General features: G+C 44.6%; 2 protein-coding genes across 2 annotated transcripts in view; both read left to right on the forward strand.

Moving 5' to 3' along the window:
• Nucleotides 1-2,958: 2,958 nt before the first annotated feature.
• LOC106546693 (epidermal differentiation-specific protein-like) lies at nt 2,959-4,448 on the forward strand. Its single transcript, XM_014063627.2, has one exon. The coding sequence runs from the start codon at nt 3,011-3,013 to the stop codon at nt 4,061-4,063; it is 1,053 nt and encodes a 350-aa protein (XP_013919102.2). The 5' UTR covers nt 2,959-3,010; the 3' UTR covers nt 4,064-4,448.
• A 17,610-nt stretch (nt 4,449-22,058) lies between these two features.
• QARS1 (glutaminyl-tRNA synthetase 1) overlaps nt 22,059-26,299 on the forward strand; it is a 38,630-nt gene continuing 34,389 nt past the window's right edge. Inside the window, exons 1-2 of the mRNA XM_087708719.1 lie at nt 22,059-22,211; nt 25,613-25,760. Coding sequence (XP_087564845.1) covers nt 22,068-22,211; nt 25,613-25,760 — 292 coding nt within the window. The 5' untranslated portion in view covers nt 22,059-22,067. The remainder of the gene's footprint in view (nt 22,212-25,612; nt 25,761-26,299) is intronic.

Below are 26,299 nucleotides of genomic sequence, written 5' to 3' on the forward strand. Positions count from 1 at the left end.
ATAGAAAGTTTAGCTGCTCCGGCTGATACTGTAGTGTTTTAGCTTCAGCAGACGTGAAGCTCTGGAGGCTTGGATGGTGAAGAAGGAGTAGGCCCGTCTCTAGGAGCCCAAGGGCACACTGTTTACAAGTATATGACACTTCAGCACAATTCTGCGTTTCAGTCCCCCAAGCATTGCAACACAGGGCAAACGGGTTTACATCTGTCAGGCAGATTAAATCACCTTCACCGTCTTATGAAATTAGAGGAGGAGGAGGACTGCTACTCCGAAGGAACTGCATGAGCTAAAGGGGAGGGAGGAAGAAGCCTCCCCCAACATGATTTAACCTGATATCTTGAGAAGCTTGCCAGAAATAGTAGCTGGCAAGTATTCCCCCGTCACTCCCACCTCTCATTTATATACAACAGCCCCCAAAGGGGAACGCATGTGGCAGTTCAGATCAAGGAAATGCATGTTGGGGCAGGTGGAACCTATAAAATATTTAACAAGGGTATCTGTGGTTTTTCAGCATTTTCTTTCAGTGCAGGTAGTGTTATGTCCTCAACGTGCGACCAGTCTAAAGTCCTCGACTTATGACCGGCTGAAAGTCCTCGACATACGACTGATAGACAGCAACTGCTGAGCCGCGCCTGATTGGTTAAGGCATGGCTGAGCGCGGGCTGTTTCTGTTATTCCTATTGGTTGCCCTGCTTGACAGCTCTAGTATAAATAGCTGTCAAGCAGGGCAAGGTGCTGATTGTGAATAGTTGCTGTTCTCTGCTGTTGATGTTAATTAAAGCTGTTCTATTTTACCACAGCCGTTCCACGCCTCCTCTGTCTTCACAGGATTTAATAGGTAGTCCCTCAGTTTATTACCATTTGAGGTGACCACAAACCCTTGAAAGATATTTACAATCTGATTCCAAACTTCCAGTGGCCAGTCACTCCCCCCCACACCTTCAGCATCGGATCACTTGATCACATTTCAGAGACTCCGCAAACAGCACCCAATTATGGTCATTTGCAGCGTCCTGCGATCACATGACCGTGATTATGTTTTTGCTAAAAAAATCAGCATTAATAGAAAAGATGTGGAGACTCTAGAAAGAGTGCAGAGAAGAGCAACAAAGGTGATTCGGGGACTGGAGACTAAAACATACGAAGAACGGTTGCAGGAACTGGGTATGTCTAGTTTAATGAAAAGAAGGACATGGGGAGACATGATAGCAGTGTTCCAATATCTCAGGGGTTGCCACAAAGAAGAGGGAGTCAAACTATTCTCCAAGGCACCTGAGGGTAGAACAAGAAGCAATGGGTGGAAACTAATCAAGGAGAAAAGCAACTTAGAACTGAGGAGAAATTTCCTGATAATTAGAACAATTAATCAGTGGAACAACTTGCCTCCAAAAGTTGTGAATGCCCCAACACTGGAAGTTTTTAAGAAGATGTTGGACAGCCATTTGTCTGAAACGGTATGGGGTTTCCTGCCTAGGCAGGGGGTTGGACTAGAAGACCACCAAGGTCCCTTCCAACTCTGCTATTGTATTGTATTGTATTGTATTGTATTTCCAGTTTTTGCCCCGTAGAGAAGAATTGGCTTGTTAATGACTGCAGTCCACATAATTATGCCCATGTAAGATTGTAACATGGGAGATCTGCTTTACGACCATCACAACAAATAACCGTAATTTCAGGCTCCAATACTGTTGTAAGCCGAGGACTTTATACAGGTAGTCCTCAACTTACGACCACAATTGATGTTGCTAAGTGAGAATTTTTTTTTCATTTATGTTTCTAAGTGAGAAATTTGTTAAGTGAGTTTTGCCCCATTTTACGACTTTTGTTGCCACCTTTGTCAAGTGAATCACCGCAGTTGTTAAACTGGTAGCCCGGCTGTTAAGCGAATCTGGTTTCCCCACTGACTTTGCTTGTCAGAAGGTTGCAAAAGGTGAATCATGTGACCCTGGGACATTGCCACTGTCATAAATGTGAGTCAGTTGTCAAGCATCTGAATGCAAATCAACTGACCATGGAGATGTGCTGCAATGGTCATAAGTGTGAAAAATGGCCACAGGTCCCTTTTTTTCAGTGACGTTGCAACTTCAAACATTCACTGTGAACTGTCGTAAGTCAAGGACTTTATATAAACATTTGTGCTGTAAACAATTTCTTAACTATTTGCAGATCTTTCTTTGAATCTGCTGTGCATTGTGTCTGTCTGAAGAGGTTAAATTGCATCCCACATTAACACAAACAGAAAAGCAAGTTGCCTCTCTCTCTTTGAATTAATTTCAAGATCAGGGGGATTATTAGCACCAGGGGGGCAGTGGCTTTCCATAAATCTATATACATATACAATGCAATATGGTTTAGCTGTTCCTGCACCTTGAAACCCCTAACCCTGTCTATTTAGTGGCGAAGAAGGAAAAAACAATGAAGGGAAGGATAAAAATAAACACAATAAAGGGTGGATACCAGCAAACACAATTGGGCTTCATTCTTGCGGCTAAGGATGAGTACTGAAGCATTAAGCCAGGAGTGAACAAGATTTGGCCTTCAGACTGCTTGCAGTCCTGGATCTAATTAGAATGACCCTTGGCCTAATTTCAAAACCCACAGCAGTCAGATTAGAGTACTAGGATGAGGGGTCTGCCACTGTATAATCATCTACAAGGCAGAAAGAAAAGAAAACCAAGAAATTAAGACGGGGGTCATCCTTTCCACTTTTCACTTTGGTCTTATCTCTTAAGTGTGTACACACACACACACCACTAACAGATTTCCCCTTGATAAAATGTTTCCTACACCCAGAAAATATCTCCCTATCCTTAAGCCGCAGGTTTCACAAAAGCAGAAATGTGGACGAAGTGAAAAAGAGAGAGACAGACACATCCCAAATATTTTGCTTTATGTAGACTGCTTACAGCCGAACCAAGAAATTAACTCTCTGAATTCTTTCTAGCAAACAAACTGGGATAAAACAAACTTTGGATTCCACTGGCCTTGGAAGAGGAGCTAGGAAGAAGTCTCTATGCTCTCCCAAAAGCTCAGCATGAATAGAATTGTTGTGTACGACAAGCCCAATTTTGAGGGCCTCAGCAAAGAGTTCACCTCTGATGTCCCTGACCTGCATGAATTGGATTTTGGTGACTGCATCTCCTCCTTGAAGGTGAGAGGCCAGCCCTGGGTGGCCTACAAGCTCTCTAAGTTTGAAGAGGACGGCGTCATTTTTGAGGAAGGGGATTATGCCGATATCGACAACAACAACAGAATTTCATCCCTACGACTAGTTCACCAGGATCTCTCTGACCCCCAAATTACACTGTACGAACACCCCAACTATGAAGGTCAGAGCAAGGTGGTGAAGGAGGAGACCAACCTGGCCTACGGTTACTTTAATGACCGGGTCTCCTCCCACGTGGTGCAGAGGGGCGTCTGGCTGCTCTATAAAAATGCAAACCGTGGGGGGTGGTATCACATCGCCTGGCCAGGGGAACGCATCCATGACTATAAAACGGAGATCAACTTTGATGATAACGTCTCTCATTTGCAACCCCTGAAGCCGGGCCGCCCAATCATTACCGCCAAGCTGCTGTGGGATCTAAAGAAAGTGGAAGCTGAGCATGATGTTCTGATTGATGAGATTGTGGGGACCAACTGCACCGAATACGAACAAGCGTTCACCACCAACTCCACTCGAGAATACACTGCCACGGTGTTCCAGAGCTTCCACTTCAGCAACACCACCTGCCTAAAACTCGGCTTTGCTTTCCAGGTGACCTTGGGTTGTTCCAATATATTTATAGTGGAGAAAGGCAAAAGCGAGTCCACCACCACTACTGAGAAGGTAGAGGTCCTGCTGCCTGCCAAAATCCCTCCATGCACGGAACTTTCCATACAGGTGATCAAGAAGGAGACGACCACCTCAGTGCCAGTGGAGCTCACCATCTGTCAGAATGGCAAAGAAAAGAAGGAGAACGCTGAATACCGCTGTGTTTCGGGCCGTACCATCAGCACCAGATATACCATGAAGCCTGTCCCAGCAGCACCAGGCGCTTCCCAAGTTAAACCACAAGAAGAATGACGGAGGAGGAACACACAACTATGTCAACTCTTGCATGTGGAGAGATCTAGGAGGACATTTTCAAGCATGGCCTGGGCCAGGGATGAGGAAGAGAACTTAAGTTATTTCTGATTAGGCTCCTTTCAGATTAATGTTCTCGTGGTTAGATATGCTTCCAGACTGAGAAGGAAGAGAAAAACAAGACCCTTCTAGACGTGGTGATGGTTTCTGAATTTAAATAATTAGGTTACAGGGATATAATTAGGTTTGGAGATAACCGTTTAATCCGGATGGCAATTTATATAGAAAAAACATGAATCTTTTCTTGAAGGTATATTAACTACCCGGAAAATCAAGAATGGATGTAATAATTTTTCCTCAATTTGAACAGTTGATGCTATTCTTAGTACTGAACATCATAAAACAGCAGAATTAAAAGATCTACAAGGTTATCTGTATTTCTCAGTAAGGGGAGGAAGCAGTGGTTTGTTTTATTTATCTGATGAAATTGAATTTTAAATTGAATCTTTATTAGCTTACATAAACTTCCATTTAAAAACATTTCTTTTTACTTTCCTGGTCCAGCTTTATTTCTCATTAAAGTTATCCCTCTGATCTCAGATGTCTTATTTCACTGTGTCTAATCAGATTTTATTTGCTTAGTAGCTGATGACCCGAGCATAGCCTGGGTATGTATTTATCCCAATCCTGTATTAGAGGGAGCCCCCTTGTGGAGTACTGTGAAGCTGTTACCATGGCAACTCCATTGTGATGTACAGGAGAAGACATTTGAAGGCACAACAGGCTGTATCTTAACAGAACTTGAACTCAAAATGCACACTATCAGTGTCAAAGGTACTGTGATTTGACACTATAGATATAATTCAGTCCTTTTCATTTCAGCGGCCCAGGCATTCTGGAGTTATGCTGGAACACACACACATGGACACACACACAAACGGACACACATCCTAATGGGTAAGATCTTGTCTTACCCCCACATTATTTGTTTCCAGAGAGTAAGTCATCTGTGTACCAAGTTTGGTTGAAATTGCTTGAGGCGTTCCAGAGTTATGCTGGAACATACAGACACACACACACAGCTATATTTATTTAGATAGATGATAGATAGATGATAGATAGATAGATAGATAGATAGATAGATAGATAGATAGATAGATAGATAGATAGATAGATAGATAGATATCAAGCACTGTATATCTAATGCATAGCCATTTCAATTTAGTTATTGAATTCACCCATTTCTGGGTACATACCCTAAACTGAACTATAAATTAAACAAGCTAGTTCACAGCCCCATTTAAGACACGCATAAGACCCAGGGTCACAAAACCAGGCAAATTACTGCTAAAACCTACTTGAAGGCACATACTTGTAATCATTCGATCGGCAGGGCCACATGCAGCCAGTCCAAGCTGTGAGTGAGAACGGGGAACCCTTCCAAAAATTGCTGCCCAATTATATTTTGTAAGAGAACATAAAGGGGAATAATTCAGTTATATGTATTTTTTTTTCCATTCGATTTGAATCATGCTTTTTTGTGGATAATCCCAGTTGAATCACCGGGTGCCTTTCAAAGGCCAAATGAGGCAGTTAGCTCAACAAAGTCACACAGTCCTTGCTTTATGACTAGTGTCCCATTGTTACTGACAAGAACTCCAACGTAAGAGTACGTTGTGCGACTGTGCATGGCAGCCTAGTGAGGTCAAGTGCAGACGTAGGGATTCTTCCTTTTGTGGACATCCTGATGGCCCCTTCTCTGGATAGCCTCTTGGCTTCTCTTGACCTTCGGGTTTGCCTCTTGCTAATGTACACTGTGACCATTCTGGGATTGCCATCAATTGCATCACACCGATTTCTACTAAACTGCAGAGCTGTTAACACAGGACTGTAAAGCTACCATTGGGGCAAAAAGGCCCTTGATGTTCAGAATCCTCTTCCTTGTAGCTCTTGAGTTATCCATTAAATGAGCAGGGAGAGGGGAGTAGGAAATGATGGCTCCAAAAATGGTCTTTGGACCCGCTTTGACTCACCATAGGGTGACTCAGGGCTATCGGTCACTGATTCCCCAGGCTTGTCAGAGTTGGAACCTTTTACCCAGTTAAATGTTCCGGAACAGCCCTTTGATCCCAAGAGGGAATGTAATTAAAGCTTCTGTGGTGAGGTGGGCGCTAGGACTTTTGTCCCAAGCCAAGCTGATGTTTACTAGTGTGGGGGAGAAGCACTGAGGTCTTCTGAATGGACTAGAAAGAAAGGGCAAATATGTACCTGCAAAAAAACAGGTTGAAGCTCACCTATATCAATTAATCAGGCGATGGGGATGAGGGGGGGAAGTATGTCAAAAGCAAAGCTAAGGGAAGACACTTTCTGTCCAGATTCAGGTGCGTCTGTGGAAGACAATTTAAAAAGAGCCAAGATAGTGGGCTGAAATATGAAGCAACAATTACTGTCGTCTTTTTGATCCTCTCTCCAGATATCTAAATTCACCTCCCATCCCCAAACATTTTGAAGGGCTGTTTCCATCAATGTAGTCATAATTAAGTCCTAGATCAGGGGTTGGAAACCTTAAACACTCAGAGAGCCATTTGGACCCGTTTCCCACAGAAAAGAAAACACCGGGAGCCACAAAACCGTGCCTGACTATTCCCTGAGCGCCCACAAAACTAGCATACGTATTTGAATTAAAGGTTCTGTTTTCTTCTGAAACTTTTCTTTTTCTTGGATTTATCCATGGTTGGCCAACTGGGGGTCAAGCAGCTCAATAAATTGTGTGCTGTCAGGTGTTGCACGTCGGCGGTTGTGACATATTTTGAGCGACAGGGAGCTGCAGCAGAGGGAGAAAAGAGCCACATGTGGCTCCAGAGCCGCAGGTAACTGACCCATGTCCTAGATCATTCTTTAATCTGATACCTGCTAGATCTGTTGAACCAACTCCTGCTCCCTACCTAGCACAAACATTGGCTACCCTAAGTAGGGATTTGAGGAGTTGGAAGGCAACCCATCTCCAGATTGTGAAAACTCAATCTGGTCTCAGTGGGTCTTGACAGCAGTACTTAAAAGCTACAAAAGCTATGATTGTTGAAAATTGACAGCCGGGTTTACTGATATTTTAAAGTGAGAAACCCATGAAAATGATACTGCAAGCACTGAAATAGTTCATCTCTCAGTCCAACCCACTGTAGGAAGTTATCACCCAGCCCTCTCCCAGAAAAATGAAATATCCTAGGAAATATTGAAAAGGCAGAATATTTATCTGGATCTGATAAGAAAAAACATGTTTTAAAAGACAGAACAGCTGCCTGTAGCTTCCTGCCCATCCCCACTTTATCAATGGGCCATTAAGAAGGCCAAGCTAGTCCACTTTACATAATAAAGACTTCTCCACTTCAGCTACAGGAAATCATGATAATATTGACCCCAACTGACCACATGGCATCCGAGAACTCAACCAAACCTGGATTCAAAACACAGTCCAGAGAGTTGCCCCTGCATGGCCCCATGGGAGTCTGACAACCAATCAGAATACATTTCTTACACAGGAACAGGAAACAAAGAGGTGGGACTGAACAGGTTATAAAAAGCCTAGCAAGCCCCTCCCTCAGCCCTTCTCTTCTTCTCCACCAACATTGAAGCATGTGATCACCTTTTCTGTTCAGGATTCAAGCCATGTGGTCCTGTCCACCAATAAACCATCTTTCCAAGCAGCCTCCATGTCTCCAGTGTCTTTTTCCCCATTTGGAGCCGAACCCAGAAGGACATTTCTTTCATCACCACCTTGCAGGGATGTTGTTATGGGGTAAGTAGGAGGAAGGAGGTGTGCTGGATATGTTTGCTACCTTGAGTTATTTGTAAAAAAGAAAGGCAGGATGCAAATAAATATCACACTTAAAAAGCAAAGACAACATACTGGTAATCCTCAACTGATGATAGTAATGGAGCTTGCCCACCACGGCCGTAATTCATGACAGTTGTAAAGCAGGTTTTTACAACAGTAAAAAAAGATTTTCCAACCTTTTTTTGGGGTGGTCATTAAGCGAAGACAGCAACTGAAAAGCGAACCAATGCTTTGCTCTGGGCCTCTTGTTGAAAATTGGAAGTAAATGCCTAAGCAACTGGTCATAAGTTGAGGACTACCTGTAGCACTCCCTAAAATATAGCCATTCCCTATTTGTGATTTGCAGTTTCACCCTCCCTAACAAATGTTGGATACTTTTTAACTATCAAAGATTCTGCATCCTTCCTTCCTTCTCTGATGGTTTTCAGAAGCTAGAGGCAATTTTAATTCTTGGAGTCTTCCAGCTAAATTTAATTAGTGTATATATCGGCAGCGAAGGGTCGATTTGTTATTACTGTTGTGGTTTTTTTAATCATCTTGATGGATATTTATTGCCATATTTATCATTCCAACCAGAGTGGGATTTACTTACCTTCCCTACTGGTTTGCAAATGTGAGCATGCATGCATGCACACATGCTCACTTTGCTCACAAGCAAAGGTAAATTGCTCCCGGTTCGGCCTGGTTCAGCCAAACTGGTAGTGGCAATTTGGCCTGGGTCCCAGAACCGGCAGCGACCCAGGCTGACCACGTCCCAGACCTAATTCCCCGGTCTCTTCTGCCGTTGCCAGCATGTTTCTGTGCATGCGCAGAACAATTAACAGTCAACTGTGCATGTGCGAGCAGCACATGGCGCACGTGAGAGCGAAGCGCATGCGAAGAGAACCAGTATCAATCGGTACAGGAACCCACCCCGTCGCACGAGCCTCATCTCTGCATGTGCATTGCCTTTTGCGCATGTGCAGCGCGCACACATTACATCAGGGCGGGTGGGTAGAGCCTCCTGCAGCCACCGCTACTGGTTCGCCCGAACCGGAGAGAACTGGCTGAATGCCACATCTGTTTCCAACCCATTATAATTCACCTGGATATAGAACTTGCAAAAATAAACGTAAATATAGAAAAGGAATAACATGAACAGAGAATCGCTGTCCTAAAGGCTGCATCCAGGTTGTTGAACCTTCAGTGTTCAACTTCAACCTGAGGCATTTCCTCACTGACCACTTTCCAATCTGGCAATTCTTGTTTTTTTTTCTTCTCCCAAAAGCAAACTGTAGCATGTAGTTTAAAAGGTATAAAGGGAATGTTGACCTTATGACAGCTTCTGGCAATGGAATTGATTTTGGGGGACGGCATTATGCAAGTGGTCCTTTCTAGCCATCCATTCTGTATTTTCCAGAGTGCAGTATTCCATGCAAATATTAACCAGGTGCGATTTTGCTGCAGTCTGAATTTTGTGCTACCAAGGTTGTGAGTTGCTGCCATCTGCTGAGGAAACGCTGGGGAAGAATTTCACAAAAATTACAGCTGCTGGGAAAAGGTTAATGCCCCCCCCTTCCCCGTTTCTCATGGAGATTATCTGTTTGGAAACCAATTAGGCATGCAAAAAAAGCTTGCCAAAGCTTGTCAAACTGTGAAGAGGTCAAATGCACCTTTTACCTAATGCTAAGGTTCAGTCTAACAAATCAAGCAAAGAAAATCAACAAAAAGTGGATAGGTGGCAGGTAGGGAGCAGGAATCTAAAAATAACTAACCCCAAACAAGAGGATGAGCCAGACATCTCCAACGGGATCAGGATCACCAAATCCTTGATTAAAGTGCAAGATATTGTTCTGTGTCACAAAGCTCACAGAAAGGCTATTTAATGTTTACATTAATAATTTTAAATCAGCAAACCAGAAAACGACAGCTATCATGCCACACCAAAGCCTGCCAATGTTAACTACCAACCAGTAGTTAAATGTTTCAGTGCCGACTGGCAACTACACGGAGGAGAGCCTTTTCAGTAGTAGCTCCGACCCTTTGGAACGATCTCCCCGTGGAGATTCGTACCCTCACCACCGTCCAGGCCTTCCGCACAGCCCTCAAGACCTGGCTAGCCCGTCAGGCCTGGGGACAAGGATAAATGCCCCCACCCGAATGATGAATGAATGTTGCTCATTATTTTACTTCTATGTATTGTGTGTGTCTATTGTTTGTATACCCCCTCCCCTCATTTTATGTAAGCCGCCCTGAGTCCCCTCAGGGAAAAGGGCGGCCTATAAGTATTAATAAATACTCAAAATAAATACTCAAATTTCAATCTTTTCCTTATTTATTTTAAATTATTGACCTTAATTTCATGAGTATTAAAGATAACGCTAGTCTTGAGTCACTTACTTAAATTGTTTGTCATTGCCTTTTTTTTTCAGAAAGTTTTTTTCAACTTCCCAGTCTGGGTTATATCCCTGAGATTTCCTAGTAGTGTCCAGAACTAGCACCAAATCAATACAATCAGTCTCACCAGGCTTAGACTGTTGTTGTTTAACTTTAGTTATCCAAGTTAAGCTGTGAGTCACCTCCTTCTATGAGTTGTGTCCCATTAAATAAACCAAAAACTATGGTACTCCTGTGATATTTTCTAAATGTACTCAGTGTTGGATGACCTCCTTCTTTCATATGCACATTTATGCAAATAGTGTTATGGTAATTAACTGTAAGCCTAGGAGAGTTATTAGGCAATTTGATATCTTTTCATGGAAAGTAATTGCTCAGACATAAGGTTGAAGTTGCTAGTGCTTCCCTGTATTGCAACATGTGCATAGGATTAACTGGGTTACTTCTTTTAGGCAAATATTATGGTTTTATTTAAACAGACTTCTTCCTTTGAAGGTGTACAGCATCCTAGTTAGAGGGACGTATAACATGGGAAGCCTCTATTCTTAAATCTATTCAATTTCGTTGTACACATGTTGTGTGCATTGACAATAAAGGTTTGGTTTGATTTGATTTAGCTGCAACCTCATGCTGAATGAGAGCTTGTTCAAAGTTTTGTGCAAATCAGAAACTAGGAACCAGAAAAAAAACCTTCAGCAACGTGAATAATCTAGAGTCTAAACATTCAGAAACAATTGCCAACACAGAGCAATCCAATCACAGGGCTGATTATTGATACCATAATCATTGTGGTATATCATAATCATTATGGTATCAATCATTATTATATCTTTAAAATATGATATTGAACATTGCGTTGAAACAGCAGTTTTGTAACTTAAACACAGGCATTTGTAAGTCATCAAAACACAGTTACTACCAACCTGCCTTCCATTGAGGACCTATATACTGCATGAGTCAAAAAGTGGGCTGTGAAAAGATTTACAGATCCCTCGCATCCTGGACATAAACTGTTTCAACTCCTACCCTCAAAACGACATTATAGAGCACTGCACACCAGAACAACTAGACACAAGAACGGTTTTTTCCCGGAACGTCATCACTCTGCTAAACAAATAATTCCCTCAACACTGTCAAACTATTTACTAAGTCTGGACTACTATTAATCTTCTCATTTTTCCTATCACTCATCTCCTCCCACTTATGACTGTATGACTGTAACTTTGTTGCTTATATCCTTACAATTTATATTGATATTGATCGCTTATTTGTACCCTATGACTATCATTAAGTGTTGCATCTTATGACTCTTGATGAATGTACCTTTTCTTCTGTGTACACTGAGAGCATATGCACCTTGTGGGTCCAATTATACTTGGCCAATAAGCAATTCTATTCTATTCTATTGTAGTCTTCTGCAATCCAGCAAACGTTCAGGTTTTAATTAGGTCATAGTTGTTTAGAAACTATTTAAGCAATGCCCAATACGTTCTGCTCAGGTCAATATTGTTGAATACTAGCGCGGGAAAACTAGCGCGCGAACAAAGGGCTCCTTCCTGATTGGTTCCCGGGCGGAGCCGGTTCAATCCTCGCCCTGATTGGCCGAGCTACTCGACGCCCCATTGGCTCCTCGTTCAAACCCGGGGGTATAAATGTAGGGCGCGAAACACGCCACGTTGAATCGCAGTTTACTATGAGCTGAATAAAGTCACTTTCCTCTTAACCCTTGTCGCGTCCTTCCCTTCGCTCCAAGCTACAAAACTGGCGACGAAGGTGGGATTCCGATTCCCGCGACCACGGAGAAGAACAGCCAGCTGCCACCGCGTCTGAACCAGCTAGCACGCTATCCTCGGACCAAGAACGCCGGCAGCGAACGCGAAATTTTCTCCGTCATTCTCTCTCTCTCTCCGGCTCCACATCACGATGGCGTCATCGCTTCCTCCTTTCGCGCCATTCGGCGGAGCCACCGGAGAATCATGGGACGGGTTCATGGAGCGGTTCGAGTGCTACCTAATCGCCTCGAAAAACCAGGCTCAGACCGACGAGGAGAAGTGCAGTTTCTTCCTGTCCTGCTGTGAGCCGTCCATGTTCGCCTCTGCGAGAGCCCTGGCCGCCCCGAGGCCAGCCTACAAACTTGGGTGGGCCGAGCTGATGTCCAGGCTGAGGAACCACTACGCTCCCTCACCCTCTCTGTTTGCACGCCGTTTCGCTTTCCGCCGCCGAGTACAAAGGGCCAACGAGTCCATTAGCCATTTCCTGGAGGCTTTGCGCACCGTGGCCGCCCAGTGTGATTTCGCGGACCTGGAGGAGAATCTTGCGGAACAGTTTGTGTGCGGGGTCCGCGACGCACATTTACGCGGCCGATTACTCCGGAATCACAAGATTACCCTGATGCAAGCCGTGGAGATAGCGCGAGCAGCCGAACTCTCCGAACAATCCACGGCCGACATGGAACGCCTCCAGCTAAACCCCCCCGCACAGCCCGCCGCGGGGCCGTCCACCCAGACGAACCTCGTCGACGATCTCTCCCCTGCCGAAGACGAGGAGGAGGAGGAGGAAATCGTTGGCCAGATGAGGATGCAGCCGAAGCAGAGGCCACCCCAGCAACCGCCGGCGCCCGTTCAGCCAGCATCAAACGCACCTTGCCGCGGATGTGGCGGCCGCCACAGCCGCGCAGCCTGCCCGTACCGCTCTGCCGTTTGCCGCCGCTGCCGAGGAGAAGGGCACCTCGCCAGAGTATGCCGGGCTCCCCTGCCAGCCCCGTCGTTCATGCAACCCAGCAACCAGCGCCCGGCGCCGCAACGCCGCCAGCAACCACGTCCCGCGAAGCGCACTGAGGACTGCTACTCAACCTACCAGCCCTCCAGCGCTGACTGCGTGGTCTACCAGGCATCCCACGTTCCTGCCGGCCACCGGAAAATAAGCACCGCCGTCCGGCTCGAAGGTCAGCTTTGCCAAATGGAGGTGGACTCTGGTTCATCCCGTTCTCTCCTATCTTGGGCTTTGTTCTCCCGCCTTTGCCCCGGGGTTCCCCAGAGAAAGCTGCGCCCCGCCCGGGTCTCCCTCCTAGACTACCAGGGAAATGGGATTCCCACAGCCGGGATATACCACATCCGGGTGGAATACGGGAATTTTAAAGGGAAACTCCCAGTTTTAGTCGTTAGAAACAACCTGCCCGCTCTCCTGGGGTTGGAATGGTTCTCCGCTTTGGGCCTCACCATAGAAGGGGTACACAGGGTAGTTCCCCTCGCCGTAGATAGCGTCCTAGACGAGTTCTCAGACGTATTTGATGGGAGATTGGGCTGTTATAAGGGCACCCCAATCTCCCTCTGCCTCGATCCCCAGGTCGCTCCCGTTAGACTAAAGGCACGCAGGGTTCCCTTCGCATTGCGAGCAAAAGTAGACGCAGAACTGGACAAACTTATTGAGCAAGGGGTACTCGAGCCCGTAGATCACGCCCGTTGGGAAACCCCCATAGTCCTCCCGGTCAAACCCGACGGATCGGTGAGAATATGTGCCGACTACAAGTCGACCATCAATTTGGCCCTGCAGGCAAACCCGTATCCGGTTCCCGTAGTGCAGCACCTACTCCACTCCTTAGGACAGGGCCGCATTTTCGCCAAGCTAGACATGGCACAGGCCTACCAGCAGCTTCCCGTAGACGACGATGCGGCTACAGCCCAGACCATCGTCACCCACCGTGGGGCCTTCCGTTGCCGCCGCCTACAATTCGGCGTCTCGGTTGCCCCTGGGATTTTCCAGAGCCTCATGGAGCGGTTGCTCCATGGGCTCCCAGGCGTCGTTCCCTACTTCGACGACGTCCTGGTCGCAGCCCCCAGCCACTCGGAACTCCTGAAAACACTGCGGGAGGTCCTCACACGTTTTAGGGAGGCAGGACTGAAATTAAAGCGCAGCAAATGCGAAATTGCTGTTCCCAAAGTTGAGTTCTTGGGGTTCCTCATTGATGCCCAAGGCATCCACCCCACTCCTTCCAAAGTTGCCGCCATCAAAAACGCACCCGCACCCACCTCTAGGGCGGAATTACAGGCGTTCCTGGGGCTTCTAAATTTCTACGCCCCTTTTATCCCCCACAAGGCGTCACTAGCTGAGCCGCTACACCGACTACTTGACCGGTCAGCGGCCTGGAAATGGGGTAGCCGTGAAGCGCACGCGTTCGCGGCTATAAAAGATATTTTAACTTCATCGGCAGTCCTAATCCAGTACAGCGATAGGATGCCTCTAATTCTGACTTGCGACGCCTCCCCCTATGGCGTTGGGGCGGTCCTGAGCCACGTCCTCCCGAACGGCTCAGAAGCCCCCATAGCTTTCTATTCCCGGACACTCTCCTCCACGGAGCGGAACTACAGCCAAATCGATAAAGAGGCCCTGGCTGCAGTCTCCGGCATTAAGCGGTTCCATGACTACCTCTACGGTAGGAATTTCACCCTGGTCACGGATCACAAGCCCCTCTTGGGGCTACTGGCGGGCGACAAGCCAACCCCCCCCATTTTGTCCCCCCGCATGACTAGATGGACGGAGTTTCTAACAGCGTATTCATATACGCTGTTATACCGTCCGGGCAAACAGCTAGGGCACGCAGACGCTCTAAGCCGTTGCCCTCTGCCAGAGACGGACACAGCCCACGTGCCCGCGCTCTCTGTTCTGTCCATCGCCGAATCCGACCTCCCTGTCTCGGCCGCGGACGTCGCAGCCTGCACAAAGGCTGACCCCGTCCTATCTCAGGTTGCTTCATGGGTTTTGAGGGGGTGGCCCACGGAAAAGGTAGCGGAAGAATTCCGTCCATTCAAAATGCGACAAGCCGAACTCGCCCTTCATGGGGGGTGTCTTGTCTGGGGGGATAGGGTAGTGATCCCCACAGCCCTGCGGGCACGAATCCTGCCTGCACTCCATAAAAACCACCCAGGCATAGCACGAATGAAAGCGTTAGCCCGTAGCTATGTGTGGTGGCCTTTGTTAGATTCCGAAATCGCAGATTATGTAGGCCGATGTAGAATATGCCAAAATTCCAGGCCGAATCCCCCCACAGCCGCCCCTCGCGAGTGGGAAATCCCTAGAGGCCCATGGTCCCGTTTACATATTGATTTCGCCGGTCCCTTCCACGGCCGAAACTTTATGATAGTGGTAGATGCTTACTCTAAGTGGGTGGAGCTGGTGATCATGACCTCCACCACAGCGGAGAGTACAGTGAGGGCCCTCCGTAAGATGTTCGCTACCCATGGGTTACCGGATGTGATAGTTTCCGATAATGGGCCCCAGTTTACCTCCACCACGTTCCAAGAATTCCTGGCCGAGCAAGGAATCAGACACGCGGCCACAGCCCCCTATCACCCAGCTAGCAATGGCCGGGCGGAGCGCGCAGTTCGCTCAGCGAAAGAAGCCTTGGGCCGCATGGGCCAGGGCGACTGGCAAGAAAGAGTGGCGGCTTACCTCTTGAGCCAGCACTCCATACCCTGCCCAACGACGAATAAAAGTCCCGCAGAGCTCTTGATGGGTAGGAGATTGCGAACCTCCCTAGACAGGCTCCATCCACTCTACGCAGGGGACCTGCCGAGCAACCTGGGGGCCCTCCCTTCCCACGCGTTTAAGTTAGGGGATCCGGTATGGGCCCGCTCCTTTTCCGGGGATCCACGGTGGGTTCCCGCAACCATCACAGCTCTGACCGGCCCCTGTTCCTTCAGGGTCGGCCTGGCCGACGGAGCACAATGGAGGCGCCACGTGGACCAATTAAGGCGTCGCCTTCCCGCGGAAACAGACGGCCCGAGCCCTGCGCACACCCGCTCACACCAGGAGCCAACATCGTTGATTTTTTCCCCATCGGACCGTTTCCACCCGGGGAACGAGAGGCAAGCCGATGCGAACTTTCCGGACAGGCACGCCTCAACCGGCTACTCTTTTCCTCGAAGCCCTTATCGAGACTCTGAACCTACACCCCAACCAGACTGCACGGGACCGCAACCGGACACTCCGGTTGCCACGGAAACGCCACCCCAGACAGTTGGACATTGGACAAGGGACCCGGGGCCAGCTCTCTCCCGCGGGCCCGAACCACAGGTTCACCGCCCTACCACGGACACACCTCCGCCAGCGGGTTCCCCCCCGTCAACGACCGCCGGGGAGCCACGAAGGTCAGGGCGAGAACGCCACCGCCCCGCCTACCTACAAGACTATGTTTGCCCTTCCCAAAAGAACTCTTTGACTGGGGGGGGAGGGGTGTTGAATACTAGCGCGGGAAAACTAGCGCGCGAACAAAGGGCTCCTTCCTGATTGGTTCCCGGGCGGAGCCGGTTCAATCCTCGCCCTGATTGGCCGAGCTACTCGACGCCCCATTGGCTCCTCGTTCAAACCCGGGGGTATAAATGTAGGGCGCGAAACACGCCACGTTGAATCGCAGTTTACTATGAGCTGAATAAAGTCACTTTCCTCTTAACCCTTGTCGCGTCCTTCCCTTCGCTCCAAGCTACAAAAAATATGTTCTGTTCAGTGCTTTGCTTTAGGCATTCAATTATTATAATTAGTACTCTTATAAAATTTCATAAAACATGATTGATCTGTTATTTTAAAACCCCACCCATTAACTTCAATTAACTTCTAGAGAGACTAAAGAAAAATCAAACCGCATACCATAACAAAGCTCAACTGAAATAGCAACACTGGAAGCAAACAGAAGACCCTATATTAATGTTTGAGAATTGACAATGGTAGATATAGAAGTGGTAGGTAGCATTTGCCTTTTACAACTGATTATCAATAGTAAAGGATACACATCAGATACGTACCAGAAACCAGTGATTGTAAGGTAGCAATGAAAGCCATAGAAAAGATATTCAAATGCCAGGATGTGCCAGACTAATCTTATTGCATTGTTTGATAATGTCACAAAATAGGTGGACCAGAGGAATGCCGTCGATATAGTTTACTTGGACTTCAGTAAGGCATTTGATAAGGTACCCCAAGGCTCTGTTTTAGGCCCAGTACTCTTCAACATCTTCATCAATGATTTGGATGAGGGAATAAATGGGGAACTCATCAAATTTGCAGATGACACCAAGCTGGCAGGAATAGCCAACACTCCAGAAGATAGGCTCAAGATACAGAAGGATCTTGACAAACTTGAACATTGAGCACTATCTAATAAAATGAAATTCAATGGTGAAAAGAGTAAGGTTCTACATTTAGGCAACAAAAACGAAATGCACAGGTGATACCTTGCTCAATAGTAGTAACTGTGAAAGAGATCTTGGAGTCCTAGTGGACAACCATTTAAATATGAGCCAGCAGTGTGCAGCAGCTGCCAAAAAAGCCAACACAGTTCTAAGCTGCATAAACAGAGGGATAGAATCAAGATCACATGAAGTGTTAATACCACTTTATAATGCCTTGGTAAGGCCACACTTGGAATACTGCATTCAGTTCTGGTCGCCACGATGTAGAAAAGATGTGGAGACTCTGGAAAGAGTGCAGAGAAGAGCAACAAAGATGATTAAGGGACTGGAGACTAAAACATATGAAGAAAGGTTGCAGGAACTGGATATGTCTAGTTTAAGAGAAAGAAGGACTAGGGGAGACATGATAGCAGTCTTCCAATATCTCAGGGGTTGCCACAGAGAAGAGGGAGTCAAACTATTCTCCAAGGCATCTGAGGGTAGAACAAGAAGCAATGGGTGGAAAATAATCAAAGAGAGAAGCAACTTAGAACTGAGGAGGAATTTCCTGACAGTTAGAACAATTAATCAGTGGAACAGCTTGCCTCCAGAAGTTGTGAAATGCCCCAACACTGCAAATCTTTAAGAAGATGTTGGCTAGCCATCTGTCTGAAACAGTATAGGGTTTCCTGCCTAGCCAGGGGGTTGGACTAGAAGACCTCCAAGGTCCCTTCCAACTCTGCTATTGTATTGTATTGTCTATACTTACAAAAATCAGAATGATACAGACAATAGTTTTCCATATGACATTCCATGAACTGCGTTCAACTAGGACTGGACAAAGTGGAAAGAAAAAGAATGAGAGAATATCTACCACTAAGTGGATGGAGCCAATTACAGAAGTGACAAGCACACTGTTAGAAGGCCAGAAGGACCAAGTTTGGGACAGATCATGCGGGAGAAAATCTATCATGTGGTTGCAAGAATTGACAACAACTTGATGGCACATGATCAAATACGTAATACTTACTGATCATCTGTATATAATACCTTGGTGTTTTTAAAGCAGTGTCTCTCAATCCTGACACAACCAAGTGTGAACTTGACATTTACACACCTTAGCATTGCCAAAGTTAAGAAACAGTGATTTAAAGAATCTGCCCTATCAAAATAACTTCATCACATATCAAATCCTTCAGAAAATGTGGGTTTTTAATTTGCCTGAAAAGCTATTTTGCTAACTGATAAGGGTTTCTCAAAATATCCTAGGTTTTATACAGATATTAGGCAATGAAGATAAACACAGCTGACTCTGAATTTCTTTGCAGAGAAAGGTACCAGAATAAATACATATGTATTTATATGTCACTGTTTGTGAAAATGAATTATAAAATTAGTCCAGTGGGGTTGGGTGCAAATAACCTAACCTGAATTACTTGTTAATCGGATAATCTGTTTTGCTTTCTGAGCATCTAATTTTTAGCCATATATGTGAACTACTAAATGGGGTGAACTGTGTAGATGACAGCTAATTGTGAGATGTGCAGTATTTGCAATATTGATTTGCACAGATGGGACCTCCTGTCAATGCATAATATATACGTAGATATATATCATAAGTGTTCCATGGTTGTTCTTATCACAGTCTCTATATTTTGGAGTATAACAGAGCAGGTACTATAGGCCTTGACTTACAATAGTTCATTTAGTGACAGTTCAAAATTACAATGGCACTGAAAAAAGTGACTTGTGATTATTTTTCATATTTACAACTGTTGCAGCATCCCTATTGTCAAGTGATAAAAATTCTGATGCTTGGTAAACTGACTCATGTTTATGATGGTTGCAGTGCCTTGGGGCGACGTGATCAGTTTCTGTGACCTTCTTACATGCAAAGTCTATGGTAAAACCAGATTCACTTAACAATCTTGTTGCTAGTTTAACTGCAGTGATTCACTTAAGAAGTGTTGCAAGAAAGGTCGTAAAATGGGGCAAAACTTGCTTAACAAATGTTTCACTTAGCAACATAAATTTTGGACTTAGTTGTGGTCATAAAGCGAGGACTACCTGTAATCCGTGATTTACACATATTTCAGTAGAATTAGGCTTACTCATCACTGACTCCAAAATTACTTAGAATTTTATATAATAGCTTAGGTATGTGTCCTTCTTGATCAGAAAACTCCTGCAAAATTTATCCCATCTTAATTTATGGTAAATGTTTTATCTGATTTCACAAAGTTTAGTAAATGTTTCATTGTTTCCATACTTCCTATAGTACATAATACAGGTAGCCCTTAACTTATGACCACACCAGAATTCTCATTGTTAACCAAGGCAGCTGTTAAGTGAGCCACATGCAATTTTATGATCTATTTGCCACAGTTGTTAAATGAATCACTGCAGTTGTTAAATGAATCAAGGGATGGTTAAACAAACTCCTGCTTCTTCCATTGATTTTACTTGTCGGAAGCCATCTGGGAAATATGGGATCCCAGGATGCTGCAACCATTGTAAATACATATGTTGGAAGAAATGTCCTTCTGGGTTCAGTTCCAAGTGCAGAAAAGGACACTGGAAACATGGAGGCTGCTTGGAAAGATGGTTTAAAGGTGGACAGGATCACATGGCTTGAGCTCCTGAACAGAAAAGTGGGATCACACTCTTCAAGATGTTGGGTGAAGAAGAAAAAGGGTCAAGATGCTGAAAGTAACTGTTTTATGCCCTCTCTGAACTTTGAAACTGAACTTCTATTCTGATTGGTTGTCAGACTCCCATGGGAGACTCCCATGGGGCCATGCAGGGCAACTCTGTAGGCTGTGCTTTGAGTCCAAGTTTGGTTGCCTTGCTGGCTGATGAAATTTTCCCAGGTTCCTTGTGGTGAATTTCTGTAGAAGGCCAATCCTACCTTTGTTATGTGGAATAGACTAACTCAGGCTTTAATGGTTCATTGACAAAGATGGGGGCTATTAAGAGTGAGTCTGTTTTCTGCCAAAAACATGTTTCTCCATTTCACATCCAGGGAAATATAATATTCTGCCTTTTTGATATTTCCCAGGATATTTCAATTGTCTAGGAGAGGCGTGGGTTTTAACTTCCTACACATACCAATTGTCAAGTGCTTGAATTTTAATCATGTGATTGTGGGGAAGCTGTGACTGTCATAGGTGTGAGGACTGGTCATCATATGTTCAGCCCCTTGTAACTCCAAATAGTCACTGAACAAAGGTTTGTAAGATAAGGACTATCTGTAATGCATAATGACCCACATTATATTCTCTTTGGTGTATGATTTAACTGTGAACTCTTGCTGGCCTATTTGGAAGAAAGCCTCATTGCATTCAAAGATATTTACTTCCAGGAAAGCATGCAGATTACAGCAGTGTCTTTTTTAACAACCGACTTAAATTTTGTGGCCCCACCCGGATTTAGTGTTTTGATTTTGCAACAAAATTAGCTTTACTGAATCATTGGTGAGCTGCATTCAGCCTAGAAAAGGTTACAAATTAAGTCCTAAGAGAATCAGAATCAAGCTGGAAGGGACCTTGGAGATCTTCTAGTCTAGCTCTCTGCTCAAGCAGGAGATCCTATACTATTTCAGACAAGTGACTCTCCAGTCTCTTTTTAAAAACCTCCAGTAAGGAAACACACACACAACGTCTGAAGGCAAATTGTTCCACTGGTTAATTGTCCTCATTGTTAGGAAGTTTCTCCTCAATTCCAGGTTGCTTTTCCCTTTGATTAGTTTCCATCCCTTCTTTCTTGTCCTGCCCTCTGGTGCTTTGGAAAATAAACTGACCCCCTCCTCTTTGTGGCAGCCTCTCAAATGCTGGAAATACTACTATCATGTCCCGCCAGTCATTCTTTTCTCTAGGCTAGCCAAATTCTGCAACCGTTCTTCATATGTTTTTGTTTCCAGGCCTTTAATCATCTTAGTTGATCTTCTTTGCACTTTTCCCAAAGTCTCAACACTTTTTTTGTTAATGTGGTGGCCAAAAGTGGATGCAATATTATATTCCAGATCTTACTAAGATCTTATTCCAGGTCTTACTAAGGCTTTATAAAGCGGTACTAATGCTTCACGTGATTTTGATTCTATGCCTCTATTTATACAATTTTACTAGTGTTTATATACTACATTTTGATAAGAATATATATTTTACAGCATTCTTGCAAAGATGATCTGGTAAGGTGTTTTTTTTTTATAAACAGCCCAAACGTTTTACCATTCCTTTCTCCCGCACACCAAGCAAAAAGTTAAACCAAGTCTTGGAATTTTCCAGGAGATCCTCCAGGTTACAATAGGGCAGTTCATAACGGAGTTTTAAATAGCGTGCGTTAAATCGCACTATTATAAACATAAGGAAAAAAGGGACCTGCCTACACCATTTCTTAGCACAGAGTTTAAATATATTTTCTCTGATTGATGCAACCTGCTGCAACTATAGCCCCACCTCCTGTCAGGTTGCTTCGTTCCGATTTGTCGGAGAACCCGGGAAGGCGTGCCTCTGCGAAAGTGTTTCTCATTGGTCACGGGGAGGACCGCAGATTCGGATTGGCTTTGCGTTTCATCGCCGCGCTCACTGGCGTGGAGAAGCCCGTGCCCTACTGCGGGCGGAAGTTAGGCGTGATGGCAGGGGCAGGCGGCAGCATGGCGGCTGATGAATCGGACCCGCTGCGGCTCTTCGTGAGCATCGGGCTGAGCGAGAGCAAGGCTCGCGAGACCCTTCGGAACGAGGCGCTCACCGCATTGCTCCGCGAGGCAGTCGTACAGGTCTCAGTAGCCGCCCTTCTTTTCGTCTGTAGCCCCTTCGCCGTTTCCCCAGCTGTCCCAGGGGTAGCCTTGCCACGTTTTCTGTCCCCCTTCCGGTAGTGACCCTGCCCTTTAAAGAAGAAACTAAAAGGGCGAAAAGCTTTCTCCGTCCTTCAGTTTCCAACTTAATGTTTCCAAAAATAATAAGAGGGCTGTTTCTGCTCATCAGAAAACTACTTTTTCTGTAAAACGAGGGAAACTCTGTCCCACGTTTCTCAACCACTTTTGTGCTATTCATTCACTTCCAGATATTTGTCTCTCGCTTTCTTACTCAGCGTTTCAATGGGTCCTACCGAGCAATTCATAGTTGGGTTTATATAATGTACTAAGGCTAATAATCTGTCTAATGCCTTGTATGTGAGGCTAATGTGGTAATCATATTTTGTTTTAGATAGCCAGCCTTCTCACATATGTGACTCTCTGGCTGGGTAAAATAGAATAGATTAAAGACAATAAAATGTAATTTTTTTAAAAGTAGCTATTTAATATGGGAGTCTAGCCCAACTGTGGTTTTATACCATGAGTGAGCAAAATGCAGCTTGACGTATTGTGTGAACACACTCTAGTATGGACCTCACCCCTTTCCTAAGAGGTCTGTAAGGGAGCGTGTCTACAGTCCCTGCCCTATTGTCCCATTTATTTGTACCCATTTCCTGTGTTCATGTCTATGTTTATACTTATACTGTTATCTCGTACATGTTTGAGATAAATAAAATAAAACTAAATAAAATATTTTGAACTAAATATAATATAATAAAATAAATAAATAACTGCTAAAAAGATGTGTTGATTTTAAACAAAAGGTATTGCACTGGATTTTAGGAAATCGTAAAGGAGGCTAGTCCCCAGATACAGATTCTGCTTTTACAACATTGTGAAATTTGAGAGAGGTTTGTCAAATTTCAATTAGTCTGATAGTTTTCATACAAACCTATCGGTGGGTGTAAATTCCATTGGAAAAAAGAAACTGCTACTGTGTAGATAGGTACTTGGAAATCTGTTCCTCGCTTTTCCTAATATATTTTGCTGTCTATTTCTGTCTTGTTCTGGGTAGATTCTGCTCAGTTTATTCTTCCAGTGAATGTTGAAACTAGTTATACCTGTAATTTAAAACAATCCTAAAATGTGTCAGTGGGCTGGATTAGACTTAGTCATGTTGAGATCAATGGAACATGCTAGTCATGCTGCCTAAACGTAAAATAATTTAAATAAGTATAATTAAGTTCCCATGTTATGTCTAAAACTTACTATACGTTGAGTAAGGAATTGGTTTTTTTGGCCCTACCGAGTACCATCATTCTACGGTAGGAATGCCAATGGTTAATGGAGGTGATTCTTAGGATGATAAACTGAAAGAGGCTCAGATATAAGATCCCCTGGAATCTTCATAGCGATAGATCAATGTCTCTTGTAGACTGCTTGCAAATTTTATTTGATTCCTGTCTTCTGTTCTAGTATAAATACAAATAGGAAAGATTTAGAAAAGGAAGAGATGTGGTGGCTCCGTGGCTAAAACACTGACCTTGTCGATCAGAAAGATCAGCAGTTCGGCGGTTTGAATCCCTAGTGCCGCATAATGGAGTGAGCTCCCATTACTTGTCCCAGCTTCTGCCAACCTAGCAGTTCGAAAGCACGTAAAAATGCAAGTAGAAAAAATAGGAACCATCTTTGGTGGGAAGGTAACAATATTCCGTGTGCCTTCGGCGTTTAGTCATGCCAGCCACATGACCACGGAGATGTCTTCGGTCAGCGCTGGCTCTTCGGATTTGAAATGCAGATGAGTACCCCTAGAGCCGGGAACGACTAACACATATGTGTGAGGGGAACCTTTACCTTTACCTAAAGCTGCAATTTGTGATAATGTCTGAAGAAGTGCTAACTATGTTTAATTCACATTGAAGATGTTCACTGAATACCTATTTCAGTACTGACATTAGCCGAGTTCAAACATATTAAGGTAAACTCGTCCAAGTTTCAATACTGCTGTCATAAAAAACCCTGTTGAAATGTCTCTAAGGTATTAAAGCTCATATCTTAATGCAGACAATCTCCCAAACCATTTTTCTGCATTGGAATTTCCTTCCTTTGTGTATCTCTCTAGAAGTGAAAGTGTGACTCTACAGAGAATATAAATAGCAAATGAAAAAGAAACCAGGCTATTGTTTTTCAATGTATGTTTTGCTTTTTTTTTTTTTTTTTTTGAAGAGGGTGAAGTCATTGGGTGGGACAGATTTAACATGTATTCTTCTATTGTTAAGAAAGAGGCCTTTGGCATTATAATTCTCCCAAATCATGTGATTAGCCCAGCTTCATAATAGACAAATCTAAAAGTTGTCTTATAGATTTAAAGAATAACAACTGAATTTCCTGAGGTTCTTGTTTAGATAATAATAATCATCATCATCAACATCATCATCATCATCAGTTTGGACTTTATTTATATTCATACATGAAAATACAACAGCTAAAATGAATTAGAAGGACTCATTGACTTACCACCAATCATTTATCAACTATTTAAAGTTCCAATGGACTCTTCCCCAAAGATACTTAAAGTTGGGTTCAAAGTTCTGACAGCAATCTTCTCCCCCCCCCCTCGCCAAGGTCACATAGCGACATTTTGGACACTCAGCAAACAGCCTGCATTTATGGCCATTTGCAGCCTCCCATGGTCATATGACTGTGTTGTTGTTAGTTGCGAAGTCATGTCCGACCCATCAAGACCTCATGGACAACGTTCCTCCAGGCCTTCCTGTCCTCTACCATCCTCTGGAGTCCATTTAAGCTCACGCCAACTTCTTCAGTGACTCCATCCAGCCACCTCATTCTCTGTCGTCCCTTTCTTCTTTTGCCCTCAATCGTTCCCAGCATTAGGCTCTTCTCCAATGAGTGTGATTTACATCCTTTTTGCTAAAAACTGGAGTTTACTTCTGCTTTTCTGCAAGAAAGCCCCCATAGCAAGCAATGGGGTTTGCTTAATGAGCTCAGTGTTTGTTTTATAGCCACCCCAAAACAGGTTGTGAAATTGACCTGCTTTATGACCATAACAATTTTAGACTTTACGACATAACAATCTACGAACGGGAAGGCTTCATTACAGTTGTAAGTTGAAGATTACCTGCATGAGTGCTAGTCATTAGATTGTTGGGTTGGAACAATTCTGTAATATTCATTTTCCAGTTGGAAAGATCAGGGTGGAAAATCTGTCTGGTTTTACCTGGTAGTGACATGGCTTTCTGTTGTCTGAGAGAGAGAAGCTACAAAAGGCTCTCAATTTTTAAGAGACATCACCTCTTCCTAATATACACTCTTGCTGTTATCCTGACTTACAGTTTCCCCCTTTGACTCCTCTTACTCTTCAGGCACAAAGAATCCTGGGTCCAGTGATTGACAAGACAGTCGGCACCCTGTTGTACAATGTGGCTTCCCGGCTTAAGGACTCAAAGCGTCTTGGTGACCTTGTTGAGTACATTGCTACCAAAAAGATCATCACGGATCTGCAGCTCAATGGTACATATTTGGGAATTTCACAGGTTGGAGCCAAGAATCCCCCTGTTCTTTTTGGTTACTGATGATTGGTTTTGGCCCCAAAGGCCTTGTTGCATGTCCTCTTACACCACAGTGGACCGGATGAAATAAATGATCAGAGCTTGAGAAACAGGAAGCTTTTCCACTACAGGAACCTTTCTGGTTGTCTCTGTGGTAAGAGAGGCATTTAGGATGGATGGAATATATCTAGATCGACACTTGTTCCTTGACAATTTGAATTCGTAAACATTATACGGGACTAGCTGATAACCCGCTGTTTCCCGGATATTTATTTATCCCAATCCTATATTAGATAGGAAAAGGAATGAATTATAAGTGGCAACGTAATTGTGGAATGGGCTGTCCTCCCTCCTTCCATTAACGTCACTGCAATTCCTGAAGAGGCGATGGCAAGAGCAACTTCTCCCTGCGCCCTGATTTTGGTGACAATTAAATTAGTTAAAAATGTTTTCTTTGTGCCCCCAGAAGAGTCAAGAAAATTACTACTGTGTTAAAAATGT

The sequence above is a fragment of the Thamnophis sirtalis genome, unplaced genomic scaffold, assembly GCF_051295495.1.
Source record: "Thamnophis sirtalis isolate CommonGarterSnake01/CBP01778 unplaced genomic scaffold, rThaSir2_p1.2 scaffold_3, whole genome shotgun sequence".
Classification (NCBI taxonomy): Eukaryota; Metazoa; Chordata; class Lepidosauria; order Squamata; family Natricidae; genus Thamnophis; species Thamnophis sirtalis.